At 42.0% G+C, this 21,961-nt stretch overlaps 1 protein-coding gene across 1 annotated transcript in view; it reads left to right on the top strand.

Annotated features, from left to right (window-relative positions):
* The first annotated feature begins 238 nt into the window (after positions 1 to 238).
* Gyg1 (glycogenin 1) overlaps positions 239 to 21,961 on the top strand; it is a 36,563-nt gene continuing 14,840 nt past the window's right edge. The window contains exons 1-5 of the mRNA XM_027392104.2: positions 239 to 394; positions 2,454 to 2,589; positions 4,964 to 5,138; positions 5,402 to 5,564; positions 18,795 to 18,921. Coding sequence (XP_027247905.1) covers positions 256 to 394; positions 2,454 to 2,589; positions 4,964 to 5,138; positions 5,402 to 5,564; positions 18,795 to 18,921 — 740 coding nt within the window. The 5' untranslated portion in view covers positions 239 to 255. The remainder of the gene's footprint in view (positions 395 to 2,453; positions 2,590 to 4,963; positions 5,139 to 5,401; positions 5,565 to 18,794; positions 18,922 to 21,961) is intronic.

A 21,961-nucleotide genomic window follows, 5' to 3' on the forward strand; every position in this document is an offset into this window, starting at 1 on the left:
GTAAAAGATCTTTTCTATTTAGGCAGTTCAAATGAATTACTGTAACCAGCGTGGCTTGTGAGGGGGCTCAGTCGGTTGAAGGTTCATAACCCTTGGTTTTCATGCCACAGGCCCCAGAGCTCTGTCTCCTTCCCTTTCCACAGGCCCTGGAACCACTGGAGGCTGCGCAGTCTCCAACAGGTGTCCTCCCGGCACAGCAGCTCACGGGTCCCCAGGGCCGCCCCGCCCGCCCTCCCGCGGTGCACACCGCGGAGGATGCGGCCTGAGCGTGAGCCTGCGCGGCCACGTGACGGCTGCTATAAGAGCGGCGGGCTGCGGACTCCCGCCCTCCCCGCTGGCGGCGGTCCTTTCCCGGCGCCCGGCTCTTCCGACCCACCCGGACGCACTATGACAGGTACGCCTGCGTGACCGGGTTCCGCAGCGCGCCTGCTGCTGCGCCCAGGGAGCCCGGGGCAGCTCAGGAACCGCGGGAGTCTCCGGCTGGGCTGCCGGGGCTGCTGACCCAGCTGCACTGCAGAGCGGCTGCTTCCGCCTCCTGCGTCCTGGCAAGGCCAGGCGGGGTGGGGCGGACGTGGGGCGCGGTAGGATCGCTCCGAGCCCTGACTTTGGGGCTCCCGACACAGGGAGCTCCGGGCGCCCTGCGGGAACACCGGGCTGCGGCCCTGCTCTGGCCTCCGCGCCGAGCCTATTTTTAGGCCTGTGGGGCCGGGTGCGGCTAGACCGGAGCCGACTAGCGCCCTGGGCGGGCCTCGGTGCCACTTTGCCACTTGTTGTGAGGTGTCAGGCTCTGGGTAAATGTGCCCCAGGACTTTAGAGGTACCTGGTTCTTCCACGCACTTAAAAGTTGTAGCCTGGGTTATGACAGCTGGGTTATGACCTGCCATCTGAAGGTTAAAGCACATAGTTGTCTTTGGTCTTTCCCTTCCATTTGCAGAATTAACTAGCTAAGACTGGTATTTTATAACATCTGACATCTCTCCCTTTGTTAATTTAATCTGAGAAAGTATAGCGTTGTCACCTGTAACGTTTGAATCCTGTTTATATTTAAACTTTTCTCCACTACCTCCTGAAGTCTGGGCCATTCGGGTTAAAGCATAAATTCATTGTGCTCAGTTTAAGTACTTTTGGGACAAAATGGTTTTGGAATATTACTGCCTCCGAATGTTTTGAGGATAACAGAAGCAAGTACAGGCTGAAGCTGATGTTGTCATTACAGAATGTAATTGATTGGAGCTGGGAATTCACAAATTCTGCATTTTCATAGTGTGATGGCTTGTTCTGAAAGACGGCCCAATAGAAGGAGTAAAAATGGCTTTGAGGCCAGCTTCTGGGGAATGCACTGATCCACCAGACAGCCCACAGCACTCTCCCTGATCAGGAATTTTCACCGCTTCCAGCTTCTTCGTTGGGAAATAGGCAAAGGAGAATAAGGAAATGTGAAACAGAAAGTGGCAGTGACAAAATCTACTAAGAGTCTTCTTGGGCAGCAGTACCCCCAAATGACCACTGCCAGATTTTGACCCACCAACTAATGTTAAAGTCCCCTTACAGATGGTCCCCAGAATGATCACAGGAGAAGCCTGGAAAAATCTTAAAGGATGGTATAATGAGGATTGTTCTGTGGGGAAAGAATACATGTTTGCCTTCTGTTCTGGCTGGAGCTTTGGGGAAACTGGCATGTTTGTCCATGTCTCTGTTAGGGGAGGGTGGCATATGGCTCATTCTCCCAAAGAAGTGGAGGCTGGCCATGGTTCATGCCTGTAATTGAAGCACCTGGGAAGTAGAGGAAGGACAACTGTTTGGTTAGTTTGGTTTATACAGCCAGAACCTAGCTCAAAACTGTAAGAGCTGGGGCTGTAGTTTGTTGGTAGAACACTTGCCTAACATGTGGATTGGATCCCCTGAGAAGAATGGGTGAAGAAAAAGAAAAGAGAGAGGACAGAGACATACGAGACAGCAAGTGATGGGTTGGTTAGAGTTGACCTCTAAGATCACCAATAGTGACTGGTCACTAAAAGTTAAGGCTACTGTAGGAGGTTCACTCTAGGCAGAAGCTCACTTAATTTCTGGTGTGGTAGGTAATAGGGCTCTTGCTTGGATGAAAATACCACTCATCAGGTCTTGTAGAAGAAAGGACATGTGCGTCGTGATCTCCCAATTACCACCAGTTTCCTAAGCTTCACCCCTGTGTTAAGCTACAGTTTGATCTAAGACTTTGTCTAGACTCTTGAGATTTGGGTTTTGTGGTTGGTGATCCTCTTGAAGGTTATCTGGCATTCCTGCTAAACTGCAGTCTTGGCCTATTGCTGTTCTCCCACTAAAGGGGCTGCTGTGTCACTAACACAGAAAGGTGATCTCTGAGGACATGATCTTGCTGAACTATTATTGTTTGAGAGTAGACCTGGGGAAAAGCCTTTTCCAGCTGAGATATGCTTCTTTTTCTTTGTGTTAAGATCAGGCCTTTGTGACGCTAACCACAAACGATGCCTATGCCAAAGGTGCACTGGTCCTGGGCTCATCTTTAAAACAGCAAAGGACTACCAGGAGGATGGTTGTACTCACCACCCCACAGGTCTCAGATTCCATGAGGTGAGGATTACCTATCTGTCTGTCTGTCTGTCCTCGGGGCACTAACATCCTTTCCCCTATTTCTGGAATCAGTGGGCACTAAGCCCATCTACTTCCTAGGGAGCTGAGCACTACCTAGACAGATAAGTGATGCTAAGCTAAAGACTCCTGAATTTGAAATCTCTTCCTAGCTTTTGGATGTCCTGGGATTCCTCCTGGGAGGTACCATTCTGGCCTTCATCTTCCGAATTCCTTCTGGGAATGAGAGAACTGCCCCCTCATTAAAGCTTCTGAGGGTGAGCCTGCAAATTATGTCTGTTCTTTCTCCTTTTCACTCCTTTCCCCAAATGAAGCTAGACTTGCCTTGCTTCCTGTAAACCAGGAAACCTTCGGGTATTATTGAACAATTTCCAGCTGACATTTGTCACTTAATGTCACCTAGCATGTGATATTTACATATGCTAGAATAAAGTCCTTATGATTAGGCTTTCAGAGACTATTTCAGGATTTGGTAGGGGACACACTGAGAAGTGCAAGCTGCTTATTGAGTGGGTTAGTTCCTTTTGATTTTTTTGGAGTTCAATTTTGTGATATCTGTGTACGACCTTTAAAAATATTTTGGGGTGCCAGCAGTGTTGTGTAGTATCATTTTTACTGTCTCATAGCCTTCTTAAAATTTGAGAATACTTACATTTTAAAAATGTAAACATAGACCATCGGCCTTTAAAAATAAGACATTAAACATATGTGCATATACATATATGTATCTTCTACATTAATAATACTGATCTTAAATAGCTCTTAAGAAAGGTGCCCAAAAAACTTTCTCCTAATATTCTATTAGTGAGGTTTTCATAGCACCCAGATTTAATCTTGAATCCCTTTACCATGATTCAGTTGCTGATACCACTGACCATTTCTTTTTAAAAACATTTTTTTTTTAAAGTCCCATTTACTCTCTGAACTAAAATATATTTTTATCTAATGTGAGAGACAAAATGCAACACCACTTGTCTTCTGTGAATCTGTTAAATGCTTGTTAGTGATATGCTTGTATGATTCATTATCCCTCTAGCTAATAGTGGCATGACTACTTCATTAACATGCCACTAAGGACATGCAAACCTGAGTTCAATCCTCAGCACCATTGTAAAAATCTGGGCCTGGTGAGTCAGAGAGGTGGATCCCTGGAGTATACTAGCCCACCATCCTACTCTGGTCAGTAAGTCCCAGATCCCAATGAGAGATTGTAAAAACACAAGGCAGATAGTTCCTGAGGAATGATTCCTGAGAATGACAAATGACTTCCACATACACATGCTCTCATGTATGTTCACTCAAATGCAGGAGCACATACACACACACATTTAGGTAATTTTGAACATTGAAAACTCTTAAATCTCACAGACCAAGATGAATTTCTCATTATGACCAAGTAACTGCTAAACACCTAATAAGAGCAGTTACACTGGATTCCAAAACAATGATCTCATAGTTAATCCTTTTAATCTCTCTTGGGACAGTCTTCTAGTGTGCTTTCGTTTGCTGTGGTAAACACCAGGACCAAAAACATCTTGGAGAGGAAAGGGTGTTTATTTTGGCTTACCACTGACAGTCCATCATGAAGGGAAATTAGGATAGGACCTCATGGCCCCGGAGGCAGGAACTGAAGCAAAGGCTATAGAGGAATTCTGCTTACCGGCTTGCTTTCCATGGCATGCTTACTCAGGACCACCTTGCCCAGGGTTGGCACCACCTACAGTGATCTGGACCCTCCCACATCAATCAAAAATGACCCCATCAACTTGCCTGTAGGCTAATCTGATGGATGCATTTCTCAATTGAAATTCTCTCTTCCCAGATGACTCTAGCATGTATCAAATTGCCAAAAACCTAAACAGTACAGACACAGAACTTCAGGAAATTCTTGGTTCATTACTCTAGGAGAAGAGATTTGTTATAGGCTTCATCTCACATATTATATGGACATTATCCAGCATAATTTATTTAAAATATGCAAAAGTCAATTCTAATACAATGTCGTTGTCAAACACATGGGCTGGTACAGAGATACACGCTTAACAAACATTGCTCACATTTGTCAAAGGTATTTTCACAGCATGCCAGGTGTACAGTGATACAAGAAGAAAGGAAAGTTCCCTTGTGATGTCTTAATACAGGTCAACCATAAACAGTTCCATCACTTCATGGAATAAACTACATGTACACATGAACAGAGTTGTTCTGAAGTGAATCAAGACAGATTTAAGTGGGTATATGATGCCAAAGTGCCTGATGGTCTCATGACTGATGGGTAGGACAGTAAGGGAACATTCAATGGGTCATGTGCTTCGAGAAGATTCTATATGATGTTTCCTGTAATGTATTTTTACAGAAAAGTTTTAGAAACTGTCTTTGATGAAGTTATCATGGTAGATGTCTTGGACAGTGGCGATTCTGCTCATCTAACTTTAATGAAGAGGCCTGAGCTGGGCATCACCCTGACGAAACTCCACTGCTGGTCACTTACTCAGTATTCCAAATGTGTGTTCATGGATGCAGATACTCTGGTGAGTGTGGCTTTAAGGGCTGAAAGCATTTGCATAGTAATGGAGTCCCATCACTCATTTGAGAAATGCTGTCAAGACTTGACAGTAAAGTTCAGATAAAACCACTATCATAAAACGTGTCAAGTGACGAAGGGAGTAATCTCAGGCTCCCTTACACCTGTCACCTTCTTTTGTGCTGGGTAACAGGGAGAACCTAGGAAGGGTGTGCGGAAGCAAAGCATTCTCGTAATGCCTTTCTTTGTTCTTTCTCTTTCTTGAATCAGGTCCTCACAAACATTGATGATCTTTTTGAAAGAGAAGAATTGTCAGCAGCACCAGATCCAGGTTGGCCTGACTGCTTCAATTCTGGAGTCTTTGTCTATCAACCTTCAATTGAAACATATAACCAGCTGTTGCAGCTTGCTTCTAAGCAAGGTAGTTTTGATGGTATGTATCTGCTATCTTGTATTTGATAAGCTATTAGTAAGCCCCGCCCCCTTTCTTTCTCTGACACATGCACATGTACATTTTCTGTGAATACACCAGAGTACCCTAAACTAAAATAGATGTGTGTGTGTGTGTGTGTGTGTGTGTGTGTGTGTGTGTGTGTGTGTGTGTGAGTGTATGTGTGACATAGTCTCACATTGTCCAGCCTGGCCTCAAATGTAGCCAAGAATGTCTTTGAACTTCTCATCTTCCTGTTTCTACTTTCCCAAGTGGCATCCATCACCACAACTGGATTTGTTGTTCAGTGGTGGGATCAAATCAAGCTTCATTTATGCTAGATAAGTACTTCTTCAGATTCACATAGATGCCTTAAGTGACTTTCCTTTAGACAAGAGTGATTTTTTTTAAAACTGAGGAAAGACAAGAAATAACTTCAGTCTTAGGGGTTAGGTCAAGCAGCTTGCTTCTCTCAATCCCCAGCACTGAAGAAAAAACTTCTGTTTTTAAACCTGAGAAAAGTTCAGAGGGCTTGCAGTCATGCTAACAAGGATTCAGTGTTATGTCCATGGGAACATAAGAAACCAGCCTAATAATTTGGCAGTCATTCTTTTGTAAGTCATTAAAAACAAAGTTTAAATGAACAACCTTTACTTCCAAAGTGTCATTTTCTATAAGGCTATGTATTAAGTAAAATGGTATCTTTATAGCTGATAAGTATAGCACTAAGTTGTGAGCATTTATTTGTACTTGTACATATTAACCATATCTATAGCTGCATGTGACATAGGCCTATGTGGGGGTCTCTTCAAACACTAGAGCAGCCAGTGTAATAAAAGTGAGACAAGAAGGAAATCTGGTTCAATATGACTCAGTAGCTGGTGTTGGTTCAAGCTTCTAGAGTCTGACAATGGGCAGTTTATTTTAAGCATATTTAAGTACAGTGCAATTGGAAAGAAGTTTCCTGGTATAACACAGTTCCATGTGCACAATGAGGCATAATTGCATGGAAACTTTTCAAAGCGTTGTTACTTCTCCATGAAGATGGGTTCTAGAGATAGGCTAGTGGGTTATCTTAAGGGTCTAGGGGAGGAACTGGTGTGGTCTTGCTATTGCAAATAGTACAGAGGTCATCTAGGCTATTAACCATCTTTGGTGTGCTGTATGTCAGAGCGTTGCATAGTACGGAGGTCACCTAAACTATGAACCAACTCCATTCCCAGCCTTCTGGGCAGAAAACAGGCCATCCATCTCTCCCTTTGAAGAGACAGCCCTGCATGTTTAACATTCCTGGTTTCCCTCATGCTATCTGTGAGTGAAATGGACTTCGTGCTCCCAATAGGCCCAAATGTCTTTCACAAATTTTTTTTTCTTTCTTCTCCTCCTCCCCCAACCCCATATCAGAGATGGAACCCAGAGCCTTGAACTTGTGTGTTAGGCAAGTGTTCACCAATGGGAAATTTGACCAGCTTAATTAGTAAGCATATTTCTGTTTCAGGCCAATCTGAGATAATAGCCATTGTTTAAAATAATAACAGAAACCTCACAAGACAAAACCAATAGTTAATATGCAAAACTAGTTCCTTTCTCAAACTGTTGGTAGTTGTTCTTCAGAAAAGGGGGCGCATTTAGTACAAACAGGAAGGACATGCTCCACAAAACCTTTGCAGAAGTCACTCAGTGCCAGGACTTTGCCACTGTGCCAGAGTTGCAGGCAGAAAACATGGGAATGGCCAGAAGCCTCAGCACTGTAGCAGACCCCTGCTCCAGCTGCTTCTTTCTTTCTCTTCTTTCTAAGAAGTAAATGGGTCTTTTAGAATAAGTTGAGCCAGCCTTTCTCATTACAATTCAGCCCTGTGTATCAACAGAAGATTCATTCTTGGGTCTTGGGAGAGATGGCTCAGTAGGTAAGAGCCCTTGCAATGCAAGCATGAAGACCTGTGTTTGAATCCCCAGAACACATGTACAAGATTGGTCTGTGATTTCAATACTAGGGGTTGGAGGGCAATACACAAAAATTCATTTCTGTTAACTAGTAGTTATAAAAGTTAAAAAGTCTTAAATGTCTTAAAGGTTAAGCTGAACATTTTTTAGACTGCTGAAGTGAAGCTTCAAACTTCACAGTATTTCAAGTTTTACCCAATGAGACTGGTTTTTGTTTTTCTCTTCATAGACATCAAATTCTGTGTAGTCATTTGCCTGAAATCTCATTGCAAAGAATATGGATGTTTAAGTTTCAATCGTGTTTCACTATTTGGCTAATGTACATCCTGAGCTAGTAGTTTATAACCAGGAATGATTCTGTGTTGTACCTCCTGTTATCTGACAACCCCCCCCCCCAAAAAAAAGAGATGTGTGGCTACTTCTGGAGAATTTCTTTTCTTGTGATGGGGTGTTTCATGTATCCAGAGTAGTTTCGTAGCCCAGGCTGACCATGAATTCATCATGATCCTGCCTCAGCCTTCCAAATTCTTCTTGAAAACATATGGTTATCTCAGCTAAGGAAAACCAGTGTTACTGGCATCTGAAGGCTAGAAGCTGAGGCCACTGCTGAGTAGTTTGCAGTGCACAGGACCACATGTCACAGTTAACTTTCCAGCCTACCATATCAGCAGTGCTGAGGCTAAAAAGCTCTGTTCTATGCCAGGGTCTTAAATGCTGCACCTGTGAGAAAGTGCAGCCAGGCTGTGGAGATTGATCAGTGGGTAAAGTCCTTGGCCTGCAACCTTAAGGACCTGAGTTCAGTTCCCCAGACCAAGGAAGCAGCTTAAGTAGAAGTTAGAGTGTTTCTGTTACCCCAGCAATGGGGGAATCAGAGACTGGAGGATCTCTGGAACTTATTGCAGGTTATAGCCTAACAATTTATGAGTGGGGATCAGTGATTGAGACTTTGTTTCCAAAAGAAGAGGTGACAAGAAATCAAAGAAAATACCAAATGTCAATCTTGAACCTCCACATGCATGTGTGCGTACCCATAGAAATGAATACCACACACACACACACACACACACACACACACACACACACACACACACACACACACATTGCTTAAGCAATTTTAACTGTTCACTGGGACCAACAAAGGATATCACTTTACTGACATGCTTTTAGCTGCTACCATCTTCCTCTCACAAACAGAATGGAAATGTGGTAATATTCACAGTTAGAACATTTCTTCTCCTTACACTGAAGACAGTTGCCTTTGCAAAGAAAGAGGGGAGTGATTTTAGCAGAACTCCACTGTGTGTCTCAAATGTTGCTGCAGGTGAAGCTCTTTCCACTTCCTCAACTATAATTGAAGGAAGTTTAATCTTCCCAGAAAGCTAGCACAACCACTCTCAAGTTCAGAAAATGAAACAATTTATAAAACATCTGATAGCCTACCAGCTTCTCAAAAGCCACATGATTTTCATCATGTAAAGAGCTTTTAGTCTAGTGGCTGGAAGTTTAGCTGCCAGCAGTCACATGCCATCATGAATTATGTAGGGTACAACTGAAGAAAACGAAATGTGCTAACAACTGGAAGCTGCACTGGGCATTGTGGAGGCACTAGGAGCTGAGGTTCGTTGTTAAGCAGCTTCAGCGTGTACAAAGTGTTCTTTTGGAAAGGCATCTGCTTTTTCAGTAGAACCTGAACCACCGAGATTCTCTCTGTACTGCTAACATGGTTCATCATTTAACTGCAGCTTCCCAGACAGTGGCCTTCTTTTCACTTGCTCCTGGCAACGGAAAGAATGAGTTTTCTCTGGCATTAGAAGTGAAAAAGTTAAGCAGTCAGCTGCTCAATATGTTTAAAGTCAATAGAAGAATAAACTAGCTAATTTTAATTCAAATGTTTTTTCCACTTGAGGTGTGTATTCCTGAGTTTTATTTAGTGAGGGTATCTTACTCCATGCTTAGGAGTCTGCCCCTCTCTACAGGGATGTATTCATTTGCAGCAGCAAATGGTACCTAATACCAATAAAATATTTACTTATAAACAACTGTCTGGTGGCAGTAACTATGGCTTGTTTCAAATTTTTAATATATTTTATAGTTTGTAAGACTTACAAATATATACACAAAATTTTTAAAGATCTATTTATTTTTATGTGTATTAATGTTTTGTCTGCATACATGTATGAGTACCACATGTGTTCCTGGTGCCCAGCTAGATCAGAAGAGGTCATCAGATCCCTGGAAGTGGAGTTACTGATAGTAGGTCCTGGCCCAGGCCCTCTGCAAGAACAATGAGTACTCTTGTCTACTGAGCCATCTCTCCAGCCCAATATATAAATACATTTTTAATGTTGTTTTAAAATATTTTTGTTGCTGGACATTATGGCACACACCATTAATCCAAGCGCTCAGGAGGGAGAGGCATCCCTGGCTGTGAGTTTAAGGCTAGCCTTGTCTGCATAGCAAGTTCCAGCCTAGCTAGAGGTACACAATGGGACCATTTCTTAAATTTTGTCATTGTTATTTAGGTGTCAAGCCATAAGTATGGAGGCAAACATTTTCAGATGCTCCTTTCTCTTATGTCCATCTCTAATACCCCCAGGGTGCCCCTTCCCAATTCACATGTATTTATCAGGGTCTTATATATCAGCAGTTTCAGATTGCTACCACACAATGTGTGTTAGCAGATGACTGTGTCTGTCAGAGTATCTTGACAGTCCTGCTTAATCTCTTGCTCACATTCAAAAGACTGGAGCCTGGTGTCCCTGACAAGCCACATCGGCTGCTGATGGCTGAGCTTTTGAAGCTGCCATTAAGCCCTTCTGATGACAAAGAATGTGTCTGCTGTTCTTCTAATCACCAGCCTTCAATCACATCCTCTACCAATCGGCTCTGGCCAAGAGAAGAATCCTAATATGGAAAACCATGCTTGACTTGTCTTTTTTCTCCCAAGTGCCTGGGGTATCAGAATTTAGAACTAGTGATTACATACCTCATTCATGATTAACATCTAATTTTCCATAGGCGCAAGCTCAAGTCCCGGTAGTGTTTTGTGTTTTTAAATTGTTTTGAAACTGCTTCTTCATCGAAGTTTTCTGAAAAGTTGGACAATATTGTGGAAGTCCATTAGATTAAAGGATAATACATAGCATTTCGTAGAAAGAAGTTCAGGCATATTAATGAGAGAAAGAGATCATGATACTCTAGGCACTCATCAGGGGTGAAATGAAGCTGATCCACTGGACTCTAAATTTGAACTCAGTCTGTACAAATTCTAGAATGTACTTTCTTTCCCCTGTGGCTCTAAAATATTCTAAGTTAAGGCTGCTTATGTATCTGTATGTATTCATTTTAAAAACTCAACACAAGAATTCATGTTGCCCAATCTGGAGTGCCCTATTTTTTGTTTAATCCTGATGCCAAGTACCAAAGTACCCTAAATTTTAATTTATATACTGGAACTTGTATTTGTAATAAATTTTGGAGGAAATAGGTAATACATTTTTGTGGTAGATTATTAGGTTTGATTTTTACTTTAAGCTGAATTAAGGATCTGAAGGAAAGTTGGTATCCCTTTAGGTTCTCAATTCTCATTGATATCCTTAGAGTCTGATAATGCTTTAAAATGTTTTCTGGATTTGGTATAACTTCTCTAGTCTTTGTAGTTATTCTGGCTTTGTACTGAGTTTACCCAACAAAAGAATGAAGGACTGAGGCATTTCAAAATAAATGAGTACATAGATTTTTTTTCTTGAGAGCCATTTTCTTAGCCATCTCTCTGCCATTAGCTTTGTAACCAGGGGAAACGAAGGACCTGTGAGAGAAACAGGAGGAGGAAAGAGTGCATGCAGACTCTGAATCAAGCTATTTTACACTCTCATCCGTTTCTCCACAGTCTTGCTGTCCATAGAACAGTATCAGCTGTCATTTGATAATCCTTGGCTTGCTGCTGTGGGCAGCAATGATTGTGTCTTCCAGAAATAATATAAAAATCAGCAATAATGTAAAAGTAAGTTTTGTGTTATTTCAGTACCTGATTGATAATAGTTGGAAATTTTCTTAACTTTGTTTGCTTAATATATGCCCCTCTGCCTTCTTAGTGTGAATTAGGAACCATCTGAGAGTTGGACCCTCTCATTGATCATATGTATTATACCTATAACAAAAAACTTTACATAATTTTTTTTTTTTTTTTTTGGTTTTTCGAGACAGGGTTTCTCTGTGTAGCTTTCGAGGATGTCCTGGCACTCGTTCTGGAGACCAGGCTGGGATTAAAGGCGTGCGCCACCAACACCCGGCATAAATGAAATTTTTAATGTTACACCCATTGATATAGTAAAACTTAAAAGGAGTTTTGTCCAAAAGGCTGCAGACCAATGCGCCTTAACTTTCGTATTCAACATTCTGCATTTCTGTCAAGCTCTTGGGTAAGGCCTATGCCGAGCAGTCTGCCAATAAACTGTGTAGTCCCAGGAACTAGACGACATCGGGCACATGTACAAATTTCAAAGGCAACACTCGCTGTCTAATAAAACAAATAGAACCAATGTCTCCTTGTAATGTGCCCATGGTTACCAGGCTCATCACCCTACTCAAGTGCTATGCGGCTGTGAGGTCAGCAGCTTGGGCAGCCTAGTGGAAGGAGGATGCAGAACTGGGCATCTGGTCCTATTTGCAAAACTGGAGCAAGGTGTCCCTTGTTATGTTGTCCTGCTTCCCCGCCTCCCACATGTTGGCATACTCACGCTTACCAGATCACAGCTGCTGCTGATCACTGCTAATCATGTGTGTCAGTTCTAAGATGACTAAGATTAAAAGTGCCTTAGCCTGCCAGATTAAATTAAGCTGCCTCTAAGACTGACTAGGAAGTACTGGACAAAATCCTGGATTATTTTTATTTGGGGGAGGAGTAGTAGATGGGTATTTATCAATCTTCATTGAATCTTTGTGTGTTTTGTAGTACAAATATAGCTATATGCATATTCCGCTTTGAATAGTGATCTTAATATTTCTGAAAAAAAAATAAAAATGAGGATGTTACTGACACTACAGATAGATCTTTCTAATCCATGCTTCTACCTGACTGTGAAATGTCAAGCTATGTGTTTGGGGAAGGTTGATTAGAATCTCCAGAATGCTCAATTAAAAAGCATGGCCTGAAGTCAGATTGTGGTGCCACACACCTGTAACCACAATACTTAGGAGGCGGAGGCAGAAAGAACAGAATTTTAAGGTTATCCTTGATTACAAAGAAAGTTCAAGGCCAGCCTGAACCACATGAGACCCTGCCTCAAAAATTAACTCTGAAAAAGCCCCAAATCACTGGATACTTAATTCTATTTTTAATCCATGGTTTTAGGATAAACAATGATTTGTTGTAGTCATATGATGGAATCAGTAGCCACAGTACTTACTGAGCATTTCAGGTTTGCCAGTGTAATGTGCACCACTGATTCACCAAGGCGACTTTATTGCTTTTTGTTCTTACTGTTTCCTGATGCCGTCAGCCTTCCCTCAGCTAATTAGCTAGGAATGTTTGCAGGGGGCCGGACAATGAGCAGAAACCACCTTTCATGACCAGAGGCCACGAGCTAGTGCCTGCACAAGGCTAGTGGGTCACAGTGACTTGGATATCAGAAGTGCTAGTAAGGTCTTCGTGGGATTTTTTTTATGCTTTATATATGTAGGCAATATTCATTTTTTTAGTGACCTTTTTTTTTAAAGTTATTTATTTATTTATTATGTATATAATCTTCTGCCCGCATGCCAGCAGAGGGTACCAGATCTCATTCAAGGTGGTTGTGAGTCACCATGTGGTTGCCGGGAATTGAATTCAGGACCTCTGAAAGAACAGTCAGTGCTCTTAACAGCTGAGCCATCTCTCCAGCTCCGGCAATATTCATTTTAAGAATTGTTTTTTAACTTATTTACTTTTTGTTGTTGTTTGTTTTGTTTTTATTTTTCGAGACAGGGTTTCCCTGTGGCTTTGGAGACTGTCCTGGAACTAGCTCTTATAGACCAGGCTGGTCTCGAACTCACAGAGATCCTCCTGCCTCCCGGGTGCTGAGATTAAAGGTGTGCACCACCACTGGCCAGCTACTTTTATTTTGTGTTCATTGGTGTTTTGCCTGAAGGTATGAGAGAGTCAGATCTTGGAATTAAAGACAATTGTGAGATGCATGTGGGTGCTGGGATTTGGGTTCTGGGTCCTTTGGAAGAGCAGTTAGTGCCCTTAACCAATGAATGAGTAGTCTCTGTTCCATAAATAGGGAGTAGAAGGCTGAGGATGTAGCTCAGTGGTAGAATGCCTTCCCAACAAGCATAAAGTTCTGGCTTCCATCTCTAGGTCTGCCAATAAACAAACAAAACCAGTGCAACAGACAAAGGAGTGGTTTTCTAAAGTTCAAAATAAAAGCAACTGTTTATATTGTCTGGGAATACATATGTAGTAAAATAATTGTGAATTTCATTTGTAATTGTAACTTAATAGTTACCCATGTCAGAGAGGCAATGAGATTGGATGGATATGCCCTCACAGAGAACACAGAACACAGTTGGCAACATTCATGCTTTTAAACTGAATGGTGGATGTGTAGAGTTCTATTATTAATATGCTTTATCATCTACATGTATATTTTTCTGTTGGAAAAAAGAATCCTTTAAATGGTCTTAAGATACTTCTCCTTCCTGCCCCTTTGTATTAGTGTTTTTGTATTACAAAAATAAGAAAAAATGAGGGATAAACATAGCACCAATCCTCTAATATAATGTCTTGTTTCATTTTTATTCCTATATGTTTAGTTTATGTCTTAATTATAATCACAATGTATGCCATATGTATCTTTAATCTTTTTAATTTTATTTTTATTTACATTAAAAACAAGCCTGTTTCACATATCAATCCCAGCTCCCTCTCCCTCCCCTTCTCACTCACTCCCCACAAGCCCCCACAACCCCCCTTTACTACCCAGGGAGGGTGAGACCCTCCATGGGGAATCCCCAAAGTCTGTCGTATCCTCTGGGGCAGGGCCTAGGTCCTCCCCCATGTGTCCAGGCTGAGAGAGTATCCTCCACGTGGGATGGGCTCCCAAAGTCCATTTGTTTGCCAGGGATAAATACTAAATACCTGAGGCCCCATAGATTGATGAGGCCTCCTCACTGACACCCATGTTCAGGGGGTCTGCATCAGTCCAATGGTGGCCTTTCGGCCATCAGTCTGGGGTCCATGAGCTCCCCCTTGTTCAGGTCAGCTGTTTCTGTGGGTTTCACCAGCCCCATCTTGACCTCTTTGCTCATCACTCCTCACTCTTTGCAACTCAGTCTGGGGTCCATGAGCTCCCCCTTGTTCAGGTCAGCTCACCAGCCCCGTCTTGACCTCTTTGCTCATCACTCCTCACTCTCTGCAACTGGGTTCCAGGAGTTCATTTCAGTGTTTAGCTGTGGGTGTCTGCCTCTGCTTCATCAGCCACTGGATGAAGGCTCTAGGATGGCATATAAGGTAGTCATCAATCTCATTATCGGGGAAGGGCATTTATGGTAGCCTCTCCACTATTGCTTAGATTGCTAGTTGGTGTCATCCTTGTAGATCTCTAGAAATCTCCCTAGTGCTAGGTCTCTCCTCAAACCTATAATGGCTCCCTTTATTATGGTGTCTCTCATCCTGCTCTCTTCTATTCTCCCCCCAACTCAACCTTCCTGCTCCCCCATGTCCTCTTTTCTCTCTCTCCCAGCTCCCTTTCCCCCCCTCATGCTCCCAATCAACTCAGGAGATTCTGTCCTCTTCCCCTTCCCTGGGGTACCTAGGGTTCTCCCTGTTTCCCAGACTCTCTGGAGGTGGGATTGTAAGCTGGCAATCCCCTGCTACATGTCTAAAATTGATTTTAATGACATAATAATAACTATAAGTGATTAGTAGCTTAATTTACTCTCCCTCCATGACATGATGGCCTTTCAGCTACTCTGCTGTGGAATATCTTGAAGGTTCTTGCATCAATTCAGGAAATAGTTTTCTGTATTTATAAATTTGAGGGAATGATAGTTGATAAGCAAAGAGCCCAAATCTCTGTCATTATGGTATTTAGAATCAAAATGATCCAGTTTTTGTATTTTTCATTTTAATTACATTGGCCCTTGTTAAACTTTTATATTTTGCAGTTTATTCTGCATTATTTTTATTTGGAGTGAATTGTAGATTCACATGCTGCTGTAAGAGATAATAGACAGTCCCTATATCCCTCACCCATTTCCCTCTGTGGCAATACCCTATATAACTATAGTATAATTCTAAAATAAGGAATTAATATTAGCTCAGACCATGAAGATTATTCCAATTCTATCAATTTTACTTATGCACTGACTTGTATGTCTGTATAGATATGTCTCTATTATTGCACGTGTACTTTGTTGAGACCACTACCACAGTCTAAAACAGAACAGGGCCCTCATAATACCCTTTAGAGCCTCGGCTTCCTCTCTGCTCTCTTCTGTCCTTGGCAGCCACAAGTATGTCCTCTATGGTTTTATCACTCCAAGGAGGTTATATAAATGGAATCATGATGGTTTTTCACTCAGACTGGTTTTCTTGAGATGTTTCCAAATCCTATGCATCAGTAGTTTGCTCCTTTGTTCTATGGCATTTTATTTATGGTTATATTTATGTACCTATTGAAAGACATCTGGGCTATTTTTAGTTCTGCCCTAGAATAAATAAAGCTGTCTCTGTCTTTGGTTTGATGACTATGTGGAAAACCAAATTAGTAAGACTGCAGACCCCTGTCCTTGGACATCAGTGTCTATATCACCCATATTCTTATGATCTTTGTGAAATGCAAAGTAAGTCCCAGAATAATGTAGTTATTGGTTCTAATATCCTGTGCTTCAGAATACATGCTTGTCTACACAGATAGGAATATCTTTTGTATTGGTATTTTGTTGTAGAGTTTAGGGATACTATTGACCAGGGGTCTATGACTAGCAGGAATTCATTTCTTAGTTCTGGAGGCTGGGAAGTCCAGTGAAGGCAGACTGCTCTCACACACCATCTTTCTTCAGTAACCTGAAATAGTGCAAGGGGTGAAGGCCCCCCTGGACCACTCTTTTATGACATCAATTCAGTTCCTCTTGGAAATTATGGTTTCAATATGTACATTTGGGGCCCATAACCATTCAGTACATTGCATCTTTGAAATAGTGAAGCATATTCTGTTCCATTTCTCGTTTCATTTCACTTGTTCATTGAGGAGTGGGACCTGTCAGGGATTCCTATACAGAGACCTTCTTCCATAGATGTTCACTTAATGAATGCCACTGGTCTGTCAATTGGGTATGTTTGCAAAGAATAGGATATACATAGTGGGGATTGGGCACATTTAGATTTTAAATAAGAAGCCCTGGTCTTACTCCTTTCTCTTAAAGTTACTGACATCCATAGTTTTGAAATCTTCTAGTCCAAAGGAAACCAAATAGCACTTGGGCTTTTTGAATGGTGAAAGAGAATACTGGAACTTGACACAAAGCAGACCCAGGACAAGATAGAAATAAACAGATGCTCACTTCACACAGAGTATTTCCGCCATCATCCCTACTACACACATACTCCATGTGTCTCCCTCAACACACACACACACACACACACACACACACCACACACACTCACACACACACACACACACACTCTCTCTCTCTCTCACACACACACACACACACACACACACACACACACACACACACACTTGTCTCTCCTACTCACATCCTACTCAGGGCTCAGAGTCTACTCAAGACTCTGGTTCTAAGGTATTTTCTGAACTCTCTCAGAGGCTAAAATAGAAAACTCAAAGGAGACTATGTTTTGAATTAGTTTCCTTACCTGTTTATTTAGGACTTAGGTCAAGTGGTTAGCTTTTTAGATTTTTGTTTGTTTGTGTCCCCTGCTTTGTTTTTGTTTTTGGGACTGAGTCTCACTCTATAGCCTAGACTGGCCTGGAATTCATTTTCTGGCCCACGCAGACAGATATTAAACTCATAGCAATCCTTCTACCTTAGCTAAAATTCTGGGATTCAAGGCAAAAGCCACCAGCCCTGCTTGTTTTCCTTTTAAATGAATGTCCATGTCTTCACTTTCCAAGGAAGGCATGGAGTCTGGTCCGTAAGGCTGAATAAATACTTTACTACTTCATGGCCAAACTTAGCCACAGCCATGACTGGCTACTGCCTGTCCAGAGACCAGGTCAACAACACACACCCCTGCTGGGTTGTCACCATGCTGGCTAAGGGCAGCAAAATACCTGCTCAGCTCTTAGGATTCCTGGATGGACTTCATGCCCTTCTTGTAAAGTGAGGACCACTCTTTCTTTTTTTAAATTTTTTAAAAATTTATTTATTTATTATGTGTACAGTGTTCTGTCTGCATGTATGTCTGCAGGCCAGAGGAGGGCATCAGATCTCATTACAGATGGCTGTGAGCCACCATGTGGTTGCTGGGAATTGAACTCAGGACCTTTGGAAGAACAAGCAATGCTCTTAACCACTGAGCAATCTCTCCAGGCCCAGGGCCACTCTTTCAAAAGGGAAATCACCCAGGAATGGTGAGCCAGAAGTTGGGAGCCCAGCTTGCCAGCTCTCCCCCCCTCTTTTTTTTCTCTTTTTTTCCCTTTAATCTTAGTGGAAAAGTCTCAAAGTTCATCTGAAAACTGATATGTGCTGTGATACTTCTGGTTCCATTCACCATCCCAGAACCCCTTTCACTTGGATGTCTTTCTGTAGCCTCTTGTTCCTGCGGGCCTCTGTACTGAGTGTGAGCTATTTCACCCTGTCCAGCTCTCCCTCTGCTGAGCATCTCTCCTGCATTTGTCAAGTACTCCACAGTAGACCTCAGGTCTTAGCTCAAGCACAGCTTCCCTATGGAAGCCTTCTCTGAGCCATGCCCATGTATCCCTATAGCATTTGTCCTTCTTTCTTTTCTGCCCTTACCCACATCTGTGATCATTTTTGTTAACTTTGACTTGCTAGTATAGGCATCTGTTATGCTACCACAGACCCTTGTAAAGATAATAACTATGTGTCTTACTCACATTGATTCCATAGTGTCTGATACAATGTGTAGCATATAGTAGCCGTTTCTTAAGTATTTGTCAAAAATAAATCAGAAAATAGCCATTTACCCCCAAAATGTCCTAAAGGATATGACTTAGAATTTATTATTAAATTAGATAGTAAATTTAAAACAGAATTAGTATCTACTTTAATGTTTCCATGTATTCCTATAAAGTTCCTTTCTGTTTGTGTGCTTTCTTTCAGGTGGGGACCAGGGCCTACTGAATACATATTTTAGTGGCTGGGCAACGACAGATATCAGGAAACACCTGCCATTTGTGTATAACCTGAGCAGCATTTCCATATACTCCTACCTCCCGGCATTTAAAGCGTAAGTGCTGTTGGTTATGGTGAGGGCAGGGAAGTGGGCTTTCCCTCTATTGTCTTTTTTGGGGAAAGTAATAGTTGGGTGCTTTGAGGAAAGCTTGCTCTTGTAAGAAACACCGCTGCAGTTTTGAGAGGTTTGATATTACCACTAATCTATACTTGAAGCAGCCCACCAGAGGCATTTTACTGCCTTCTGGAACAGGGCTCCTCTCTGGTTTTAGTTGGGACACAGAACATGGACAAGGTGCAGACCCACTCTTTGCACAGCACTGGCTGCTGAGCTGTGATCTTCCTCCTCCCCTGCCCTCCCCCTCCTTCACAAACAGGATATTAACAGTCCTCTCCATGGTTTTCATGGGGACTTAGAACAGGCAGCAGTGTGCTGTTTTGGTTGAGAGGGGGACTTTGGACCTGACTGCACTCAACTCCCATCCTGAAATGGCCACTTCACAGTTACTGATACTGGGCTAGAGCCTGAGCTGTTCTGCCCTAGTGTCTTTATGGAGTTATTGTGAGCACTGAGAACTGTAACCATTAGGAGTCTGGCCTGCACTGCACACTAAACGAAAGGTCCTTTGTGCTACCTCATTGCAGTGTTTATGAAACTGTGAAGGCCTGAGGCATATTCTTTAGCATCTGACTCATCTGTGTGGAACTGAGAAGATGATTCAGACTTCTTGGGCAGGGGCCTAGCTGTCTTGGTAATGCTGAGGCATAGACATGACTGAGGCCCTTTTGGGAGTTAAGGTAGTCTCTCATCCCTGTGTGGCATGGGTATTCCTGTGTGAGCAGGACAAAGGGGCTTTTAGCCCTCTTGTCTCAAAGTCTTCTCTGTACATCTTACACCACAGTAATGAGCATGTCTGGCTTTTTGTGGCAGGAATGTTTCCTTTTCAGTGCTTTTTTGGGCAGACTCTGACCATCTGAGATAAGGATTGTAAGTATTTTGTGTTTTTCCCACTCTTTCCGTGGCATATCTCTGACAAGCTATCAGTTCTTTCCTCCTTCCACAGTAAGACAGGCAGTTTTAAACACACCACTATCCTGAGTAAAGCAAATAGATAGGGTTGATATCACAAGAAACAAATTTATTTTCACTCCCCAGTCCTTCGGCTTGTAAAATAAAATCTCTGTTGTATGCAGTTGTAGACCTGGCTTATTTTAATCCTTATTGACTCATAACTAGTTCCTGCTATTTGAGCAGTATTCCTACAGACAACGATAATTTGGCCCCATAGAGCTGGATTTGTCTATCGTAGAGCAGTTGCTATAATCCAACTGGTGAACAAGTATAACAAGTGAGTGTAACAAGTGAGAGCAAAGAACTTTAATGGCACAATTAAAGTGCTCTGGGTTCTGCAGTGAGCAGATGTTTTGGAATGAGCATCATGAGCAGGCATAAAACTGACATCATCCATTTAGCTCCAGTTCCTGAACAGGATGAACTTAGTGTTCATGAAACTTCTGTTTCCCTGAGGCTTAGTCTAATCTGCTTTCCATCTTACTTGCCAATGTCAGACACATTCCACCTTTCTGGGACAGCTTGGCTTGTTGAGTACTGCTTGCGTTTTTGTTGTTGTTGTTGTTTGGTTTTTTGTTTTGTTTTTTGTTTTTTGTTTTTAACACAGAAGCAGGGAGATCAGCCTTAGTGCTGGGGGAAGAAGAAGGACTTCTTTGCTAGGGCTTTGATCCATATCTCCCAAGAACCTCACTGTTGCATGTGCTCAAAGTGAATTTCCCAGACAAAGTTGGAGATCTAAACGGTCATAAAGGCCAGGGTGGTTTCCTCTTCCTGGTGCAGTAAATGATGTTGGCTCTGGCAAGAGTCTTGGTTTTTTGCTGTTTCTGTAGAGAGCATAGCACATTGAGGAAATTGGGATCAGTCATCCAATGTTAGCTTGCAGGCTGACAGGAGTTTATGCTACCCTAGGGTAGCTTACCCTCAGTGGGGCCAGCTTTTTCTGTGATATGACTGCTCAAAGCCAGACCTTATCTCCTCCAACTGCTGCCTGCTTAAGAATTCTGAAACCATATTCAAGAGTTCATTTTCCCTTCCCCTGCCAGAAAATGTTTTTGGTTTTCTTCCAGAGACCAAGCTTTATAGACATTTCCCTCTATTTTTTTACATTGAGAAAAGGATGCCAAAACGTAGGTATTTCCATTTCTTTTATGTTTTAAGTTGATATACCAATGTCAAAATCATTTTTTAGACTGAATTAACCTATCATAAATACCTGGGACACCATATCTTTCTACAAAAAGGCCTGTAAATTTGTAGCCCACATTGGGTTCAGAATGTCCTGGTGGTCTCCAGTGTCAAGTAGCTCTGATACATGCTGCTTTCCATGGGGGCATGGGTATTGGCAGATAGGAGCCTCTAAGGAATGATTTGAAGCAAGGGGCTTCACTGGAAAGAATCGACACTTTGTCTCAGAACTTCACATAACCATTTGCTAAGATGTCTCCAAAGCCTTTAGTTGTTCCCAAGTGTTGGGCACAGAAGCCATTCAAAAGGAGACTATTCACCCATGCGCACACACACATATAAACATGCACAATTCACATATGTGTGCACACGTGCGCACGCACGCACACACACTTTCAAAATGTGCACTATTACATATAGTTTCAACCTAGATGGTCTCATGGGAATGAACATGTATTTGAGCCACGCAATAGTCAGTCTGATGCCTTTCTGCATATCATCTGGGTAGAACAGAACAAAGCAAAAAGAGTTTTTATCACCTTTTGTACTACCCAAACATAGTTTCTGAAAACCAAAAGTAGCATATTTTATAAGATCCTCTTTAACAATTGAGAACAAGAATGTTTTGTTTAGTTATTTTAAAATCAATTTTTAGTGTATACATTGGGAAACAATTTGTAAATGTGTTTCTGGGTAAAAATATTAATTTGTTATGCTTAGCATAATGTTTGGGGTAGAGTTGGCTTTTAATTATAGCTTGTAAATAATATACACAATAAACATATATACACATATATATGCATATGTATACATAATTTGAATTCCATAGTGTATATGT

The sequence above is a fragment of the Cricetulus griseus genome (genome assembly GCF_003668045.3).
Source record: "Cricetulus griseus strain 17A/GY chromosome 1 unlocalized genomic scaffold, alternate assembly CriGri-PICRH-1.0 chr1_0, whole genome shotgun sequence".
NCBI classification, from domain to species: domain Eukaryota; kingdom Metazoa; phylum Chordata; class Mammalia; order Rodentia; family Cricetidae; genus Cricetulus; species Cricetulus griseus.